The 8,939-nt window shown below is 36.9% G+C and overlaps 1 protein-coding gene across 1 annotated transcript; it reads left to right on the top strand.

The window, feature by feature from the left end:
- The first annotated feature begins 159 nt into the window (after positions 1–159).
- LOC115451299 (DNA replication licensing factor Mcm7) lies at positions 160–6,860 on the top strand. Its single transcript, XM_030179581.1, has 16 exons — positions 160–342; positions 416–519; positions 685–825; positions 1,433–1,560; positions 1,640–1,731; positions 2,436–2,662; positions 2,989–3,171; positions 3,489–3,673; positions 3,972–4,140; positions 4,402–4,554; positions 4,804–4,970; positions 5,267–5,433; positions 5,746–5,857; positions 6,049–6,147; positions 6,234–6,354; positions 6,652–6,860. The coding sequence occupies exons 1-16, from the start codon at positions 312–314 to the stop codon at positions 6,730–6,732; spliced, it is 2,160 nt and encodes a 719-aa protein (XP_030035441.1). The 5' UTR covers positions 160–311; the 3' UTR covers positions 6,733–6,860.
- Positions 6,861–8,939: the final 2,079 nt, after the last annotated feature.

Raw genomic sequence — 8,939 nt, 5'->3', positions numbered from 1 at the left:
GGGTCGAGTTGTACTTAGATACATATTTTACGTTAAATACATGAAAAATATTTCTTTATTTCTTCAAATAAGATTTTTTAAAATCTTTGCGGGATTTTTCTTGTAAAATATAGGGTAAAATCAAAATCGTAAGTGAAAACACTGACAAGACTAGCCGGTATGGTCCAAAGACTATTGCCTCTTTTCGGGACAAATAAAAAAAACACATTCGCGCCTTTTCTTACTGTCATCAAACAAAACTGTTGAGGCGAGTTTGATTTTATTTCTGTTGTGTTATTTGTATAAAATCTGTTTTTCCAGAATCTAGAAACATGGCAATGAGAGATTATGCAGCTGACAAAGGTATGTATAAACTAAGTAAGTAAACCGTTAAAGATAGATAATGTGCCGTTAACCTAATTGTTTATCATTTCAGAGGCTTTTAAAAACTTCTTCATAGACTTTTGTCAAACTGATGAGGAGGGTCACAAACTCTTCAAGTATTCTGAACAGCTCACTAAAGTTGCGCACAGAGAACAGGTAAAATAATTTATTTCATGTGTGTAACTGATTGCTATTTATTATTGCTCTATAGTTCTACTTTAAAATTATCATTTTAAAAGGTTTGTATTATACAGTTTAAGTAAGGCATAAAGTATAATTATGGGTATATCTGTATATTATTGATTATTAATATGTTTGTAGGTAGCATTTGTTGTGGAATTGGATGATCTACATGAAGTTAATGAGGAACTAGCAGAAGCAGTGTGTAAGAACACGCGTCGCTACACCAACATGGTGTCTGATGTCGTGTATGAGATGCTACCCGATTATAAGCATAAAGAGGTAAGCTGTTGTAGAATAAAAATATTTAGAATAAAATGCAACAAAACTATTTGTATGGGATTAGGACTTGGACTTCCAAAGCTGATTGATACCTGGCACTTGCTAGTAAAAATAAGGCCAAATTGTTGCAGGAACATGTAAAAGGTGTATTATTTTGACTGTACATTGAAGTGGGTTTGAATATAGGGAAAGGTACAGTAAATAAAGGATAATAAATGAGTTTATTTCATTTGAGTATAAAAGTCCCTTTTATTCTTTGGTATATAATACCATGGATTTGATAACCACGACTGCCTCGGTGGCGTAGTTGTACTGCATGCGCGGTACGGCAGCGCTCTGAGGTCCTGGGTTTGAATCCCAGGTCGGGCAAAGTGATATTTGGGTTTTTCTGCTCAGTATCAGCCCGGAGTCTGGAATTTATGCCCGATATGGCGATAGGCTCGCCCCCTATCACATCATGGGACGGAACACATTTGGCGAGAAGTGGGTGCCATGGTTGCGCCTCTGCATACCCCTTCGGGGAAAAAATGCGTGATGTTGTGTGTTGTGTGTGGTTTTTATAACTTGATAAGTAATGAGAAATAAAACCATGGTTTTGTACTTACAGGTGGTTGCTAAAGATGCCTTGGATGTTTATATTGAGCACAGAATCATGTTGGAAGCTAGAAACCATAGGATACCAGGAGAAATGAGGGATCCCAGGAACAGATACCCACCAGAACTTATCAGGCGTTTGTAAGAAATACTGCCATATGTTTGGTACAATACTATTGCAACATATTATGGTTGCTGTATAAATGTTTACTGATTACAGTGAGGTGTATTTCAAAGATTTATCCACATCAAAGTCAGTTCCAATTAGAGAAGTGAAAGCTGAGCACATCGGCAAACTTGTCACTGTAAGAGGTTAGTTGTATTGTAACAATCATTCTAACAACAGTATTCTATTCATGATCAAGTTGAATAAATTATGTAAGAATGTTATTTATCAATTTTAGATTAACTAAAATTGGACACAAATAATATTGTGGTTTAACTTAAAGATTATGTCTTTGTTTAAGAAGTGGGTTGGATATTTCGGGAAATAACTTCAAAATTAAGTAAATTTTTGTTTTCTAGTCATTTATTTATTGTCAATTCTAGCTAGTTGAATTAGGGCACATCTTAGTGCAACAATATAAATTACTAAGACCATGTATCTTACTGTATCATATCTTTCAGTATTTTCTTTTTGTATGTCATCCCTTTTCATAATGTTGTTATTATATAATGTTAAGTGTAGAATATTTAAGTAGATGTAAGCAGTGTTATCAACATGTAACTGTTTAGTCTTCAATAAAGAGTAAAATGGAAGTACCATCACACCAACATACTTCTATGTCAATTCCACCCAATGGTGGTCAAGAAGGGAACATGCTTTGTTAATTGGGTGGTGATCAAGGAAAAAAAGGCTCCTTATAATGTGAGCCTTGGGGTGCTTACTCAGTTCATAACCTTCCCAAAGGCCAACATTGTTCCTACAGCCTATCAAAACAATTAAACTTAAACATAATTCTTGGATCATTATTGAATAGTTATACTCTAGAAGTATGTACTTTGATTTAAACTAGGTATAGTAACCAGATGCACAGATGTGAAGCCACTACTAGTGGTAGCAACCTATTCGTGTAGTGCCTGTGGTGCTGAGACCTACCAGCCTGTGCGAGCGCTCCAGTTCACGCCTCCCCCCGCGTGCACTGCCGACGAGTGTCGCGTCAATAAGACTGCGGGACAACTGCATTTACAAACCAGGGGCTCACGGTTCCAGAAGTTCCAGGAATTGAAGATTCAGGAGCATGTAGATATTATGTTTTTATACATCATTTTATAACTTTCTTTGTTAAAAAGATTATTAGAGCAATATTTATAGTGGTTTTGGAGATTATCTTTTTCATTTTAACTTTAACTCTTTGACAATAATGCATCTTTAGTATTTCTAGCTATTGTATTTGTTTTTACTTGTTTGAAGTTTGTAGCCTCGTCCAGCATCTCCACCTTAAAGTCAGGTGAAAACAATATTGTAGCACTATTTAGGATAAAGGTCTGACCAGCCAATAATATTATTATATCTAAAAGTGTATATCATTATGGCGTGTTGTATAACTTAGTGTGTTTTGTGTGTAGTCAGACCAGGTGCCCGTGGGTCATATCCCACGGCAGTTGTCGGTGTACTGCCGCGGTGAGACCACGCGTCGCGCGCAGCCCGGCGACCATGTGGCCGTCACCGGTATCTTTCTGCCGCTGCTCAACGCCGGTTTCCGACAGATCGTGCAAGGGCTTCTCTCCGACACATACCTTGAAGCGCATGTGAGTATTATGTATGAAGTATGGACACTAACTAGTTAGACACTGTACAGAAAAAAAATGAGAGATTAGGTAACACTGGGTTGTATTCTTTAATATATCTTGGTATTCTTAGACTAAATAATGCAATCTAATTTAATAAATAAAAACCATGAAAAAAATATTTTTCATTGTGTTGCTATTTTACCCAATTTTTCTAGTAATCTTCCACTATGTTATGGGTGCCCTTTGATAATGGTTACTTCTTTGTACATGTACCTATGCTGTACTGGTACGTCTATACGTACGTTTGTTTTAAAAACTCGTTTTTACATAATTAGGGCGTAACATGTCTGAACCAAAGCGACGAGAGCGAAATGGCAGAGGCGCTAACTGAGGAGGAGCTGGCGGAGCTGGCCGAGGAGGATCTGTATTCGCGGATGGCGCGCAGCCTCGCGCCCGAGATATACGGACACGAGGACGTCAAGAAAGCGCTGCTGTTGTTACTCGTTGGGGGGGTTGACAAGTTAGTATCCTAATGCAATATAATATGCATATAATTTTGTATTACTTATTTTAGCAACCAGTTCACCTTTGATTTGCTGAGATTGTTACTGTCCTATGACATAGATAGTGAGCGTGTTTTTCGACATGAGATTACATATTTTGATACACTAGATTGGAGAAGTAAAATTGCAATAGATTAGAGAAGCAAAGGCTGGCAGGAGAGAAATAAAAGAGATACAAATCCATGCATCCCTCTTATAGTCTTTCCAAGTAATTTTAAATCTTACTATTTTTAATTCATGTGTTATTTTGTCTAGACGGCCCAATGGCATGAAGATCCGAGGCAACATTAATATTTGTCTAATGGGTGATCCTGGAGTAGCGAAGTCGCAGCTACTCAACTACATTCACAGACTGGCGCCTCGCAGCCAGTACACCACTGGCAGAGGATCCTCGGGAGTCGGTCTCACCGCTGCTGTTTTAAAGGTTCGATCCTGCTTTGGCTATTACGTAATTTCTATTTTAATGAAAGGTGTTTGATAATAGTTCTTATACCTTTTAAGTCTCACACAGGACTATATCTTATCATGGTTATTATTGTGAGTTGCATGTTTCAGTGTTCAAAATAGAAGCTGTAATATAAAATAGCATGAAGAACAGTCTTGTAGACAGAAATAAAATTTGCATCATAGTTATGTATACGCAATTTGAATGTATCATCAACGAAATCGTGTAATTGTATTGCAGGACCCGTTTACCGGTGAAATGATGTTGGAGGGCGGCGCGCTGGTGCTGGCCGACCAGGGTGTGTGCTGCATCGACGAGTTTGACAAGATGGCCGACACCGACCGCACCGCCATACACGAAGTCATGGAGCAGCAGACCATCAGCATTGCCAAGGTAAAAACTATCAAAGCACAAGGTAGTCGAACTATTTCGAACAGACTGAGGGTACAATTGGCAAAGTTATCATGTGTATCTTATGAATTGTAACTGTTGAATTATAATTGTTTAGATAGATTAAATTATTGTTGCTGGAGATCATCATCCTAAATTTCTATAGGTTTTCAGTATAGATGTAAATCTTTCTCAAAGTTTTTGGTTGTAAGGTAATAGATATAAAGGGATATAAAATGTGAATATTTGTAGGCGGGTATAATGACATGCTTGAACGCGCGCGTGTCGATCCTGGCGGCCGCCAACCCCGCCTACGGCCGCTACAACCCCAAGCGCACCATCGAGCAGAACATACAGCTGCCCGCCGCGCTGCTCTCGCGTTTCGACCTGCTGTGGCTCATACAGGACAAGCCCAATCGGTAACACTCATTAAGCGGTTTTATGACATGTCTTGTATCTACTTTTATGTTGTAAGGAATTATTTTAAGTCTATGCATATTGCATAATTGTTTCTCGTAACATTATGTCCAAATAAAATTCGAATTTATAAAATCTCTAATAATATAATGTCTTTCTAATCAGGGTTGCCAATACATCCTGAATGAATCTGTAACATGACGAGATGTTTGCCAATTGTGACATGTATACAGGGATGGTTGGCAACCATATGCTAATAAGTAATATAAATAGTAATAACCATGTTGTGTGGTGGCAGCGACAAGGACCTGGAGTTGGCGAAGCACATCGCGTACGTGCACCAGCACTGCACGCAGCCGCCGTCGCGCACGCGCGCGCTGCCCATGCGGCTCGTGCGGCGCTACGTCGCGCTCACACGCCGCAAGCACCCCGCCGTGCCAACCGCACTCGCTGACTACATCGTCTGTTAGTACTTAGTACCATATCAGATCGACCATTTTTTTTTAATAGTAACCGATCAAGATTTGTTTTCTGATGGTAAGTAGAGTAGTTTTCAGATGGAGTACTAACGAGAGATAGTGGACACAATTATGGCGACTTTTTTGAAATCGGATATACTAAGGTTGATCCAGGAACGCGACAACTTAAGCCTGCCACTATGGCGGATTTTACAGTTTTTGTATGACGCTTGCTATCCAATTAGATACAAATTTCCTATCTATTTCTAATATGGACATAGAGCGTATGCGTTTATGTACCCATTTTTTTTTCATCCAGCTTCGTATGTGGAGCTGCGCCGGGAAGCTCGCAACGCCAGAGACGTCACATTCACATCAGCGAGAAATCTTCTAGCTATTCTGCGTCTGTCGACAGCACTAGCACGACTTAGGTAACTAATGTTTAAATTTATCTATGATTGCCTTGTATATAGTTTTTTACAACAAAATGAAAGAATGAGTAACACACTCCTCTAATGGTTCAACTTTATCACAAAGATTCCATATTAACCATAATTTACATTATAACATAATAAAGCAATATTTGAGAAACGAAAAGACTGGAAAATAAATGTTTTTTCAGGTTGTCAGACATTGTAGAGAAAGAAGACGTCTCAGAAGCGATTCGCCTCGTGGAGATGTCAAAACAGTCGCTGCAACATGTTGAAGAGAATGTGCAGAGGTTTCTGTTATTTACTATTAAATTTCTTGAGAGAAAATTGCTAAATATAATAGAATAAATTTAACATTGTATGCGTGTTTTCGCAGGGGCATAACTTCAACGGACCGCATATTCGCGATAGTGCGCGACCTGGCCGGCTCAAACAAGACTGTCAAGATCGCTGACGTCATCGAGAGGTGTGTCGACAAAGGATTCAAGCCTGACCAGGTATGCCATCTTATTATGACTAAATAATAATTATTGACCAATATAATTATCATTGGTATTTAGTATATTCCTATTGCGTTTGAAGTACTTTAAACTCAACTCATCATGATATTCTGTCGACGTTAATAATTGTATGGCACTATGCAAGTTACTTTCTGGAGCATTCTCTACTAATTGCAATTCTGCAAAAAAAGTTTATGTATAAGGGAGATATTTAAAGATTGTATTGTATCTCTGTTTGACTTAATTTAAAAGTATTTTCTAGTAAATCATATTCATACAATATTATAATTTTAGGTGGACGCGTGCATCGAAGAGTATGAAAATCTGAACGTATGGCAAGTGAACCAAGTGCGAACCAAGATTACCTTCATGTGAGGATCATGCGACGATCTGAGCGAACTGTTCGCTTTAGTTGTAAGGACGTGTACGCGAGTCTGATAGTGTATAAGTATTGAGATTGAATGTTTTACAATAAAGACTTTTTTATAATTTTTCTTACTTTATTGCATCGATTTTATTCATAAAAAAAATTGGACAACTGCGAGTTGAACTTATGCACCGAGAGTTCCGCACAAACTAGCTTTCTCTTGTTATTAAGAGCGTTTACGTGCCGCGCGTGAAGTCAACTATAGGTAATTCTTCGCAAAATTCACTCACACAGAGCCGTTGCGTAGCTGTGTGCGTAGAGTTAGCGCGTCGGCTATCTTTATAGTCAGACCAACCAATTTTGATCTTTTCGCTTTAATTATCTAATTGGAATATAACTTATGATTTATGAATTTATGATAAATCAAGAATTCTATTATTAAATATATAAGAATTCATCATGAAATAGTTTATATGTATCATTTTGTAATTATAAAAAAAAATAAACATTTTTAACAAATTTTAACGGCAATTTTACACATTGTTATTTTTCACTTTTTTAAATGCAAATGCTTAAAAATTTAAGCTTTTGCATTTAGAAAAGTACCCTTAGTAAAGTGGAGCTCATCATGAAGCCGAAAGATAGGCACCAGAACTCCGTAATCAGACAATAAATCAGGAAAATTACTGTGCTACGATGTTTATAATGGACCACATAATTACTCCATAGATCTGCAGTTTTTAATATTTAGCGTATTGAAAGTTTAAATTAAGTCATTAGAAATTACATATTGGAATTTATATTTTGAGTCAGAAGGTGTATGTAATGAGATGTAATTTTTAGGTGTATAACTAAAAAGTGAGAAATAAAAGACTTCTTTTTCGGAAGTTGGTTATATTTTTATGGATAGTTTTTTTAATAGGTATTGCTTCTCAGTGACATCGATCATCAATCGATCGATTGTACATCCATGTATAACAATTTACCAGTTTTATATCCATAGTTTTGCATAATATTTGCGACACACGACGAAGCAAAATAGTTGGTTCTGTACTTTTTTTTGACCAACAGCAGTCAGTAGGACGCAATTTTATTTTTGGGCCATGTGTGGGGTTCAATAGAAGCTTAACCTCAAGTTTGTGGGGTCGCCACCCTTGTCCCCCGGCCGCCATCTTGGAAAAAGGAGTGAAAACACTTTTTTCGCGATATCTCGGAAACTATACGTCTTACAAAAATTTTGTAAAGCCATAATTTGTAGCAAATTGTTTTGCCTGCAAATATGTTTTTTCTCCTTTATCCCCAAATGGTAACTCATACCTTTTCTACCTGCATAACATTCGATAAGTTAAATTTGGTAAGTTCTATGGCAAAGAAAAGAGTTAGGAAAAGGCAGGCAAAACAATTTGCTACAAATTATGACTTTACAAAATTTATGTAAGACGCATAGTTTCCGAGATATCGCGAAAAAAGTGTTTTCACCCATTTTTCCATGATGGCGACCAGGGGACAAGGGGGGCGACCTCACAAACTTGAGATTAAGCTTCTATTGACCCCCCACACATGTTCTAAAAATAAAATTGGGTCCTCTAAAAAAATAAAAATACAAAGCTCATGTAACATTTCAATGGGCTAATTGTTTTTAGCTTAAAATTCCATTTTTTTCCTTCGAGTAACTATGCTCAAGTGTTTAATGAGTAAAAAAAGCAACAACCATAACTACAGACGCATGTTATAACATTAGTACATCAATCTTTTAGCTTTTGCTTTAGCCGAAGTTTCAGCGTTGTTACGTTTCCTTTTCTTGCCTAGAAATAGCTTTACTTCCCATTGTGTCTGAAACATAATAATATAATAATAATTTATAGTAACTACTAAAATTATTGTCAATCATTAAAGAAAAAATATTTTACTTACTAAAGTACTAAGATGTGGCAATCACTGTATACACGTGACTATTTTTTCTACGCACAGCAAAGTCCAACTGGAGTCTCGCCGGAGCGACGAGCGATACGTCCTCTCTCTAGAAAGCCTCAAGGCGGACTAATTTAAAACGATTTGCGCGTTGCGTTTTATAGTGGTATTTAAAATATTTATAGAAAAATAACTGAACTAATTTTGTAGAATTTTTAAATTGTATGTTTTTAAGGAGATGTTCTTCTATTATAGTAATCCAATATTATATTCAATTAAGTAAGATATAGTGATAAAAAAATCA

The sequence above is a fragment of the Manduca sexta genome, chromosome 28 (genome assembly GCF_014839805.1).
Source record: "Manduca sexta isolate Smith_Timp_Sample1 chromosome 28, JHU_Msex_v1.0, whole genome shotgun sequence".
Lineage (NCBI taxonomy): Eukaryota > Metazoa > Arthropoda > Insecta > Lepidoptera > Sphingidae > Manduca > Manduca sexta.
The sequence above is the reverse complement of the archived record's forward strand: the minus strand, read 5'-3'. Positions and strand labels throughout refer to the sequence as shown.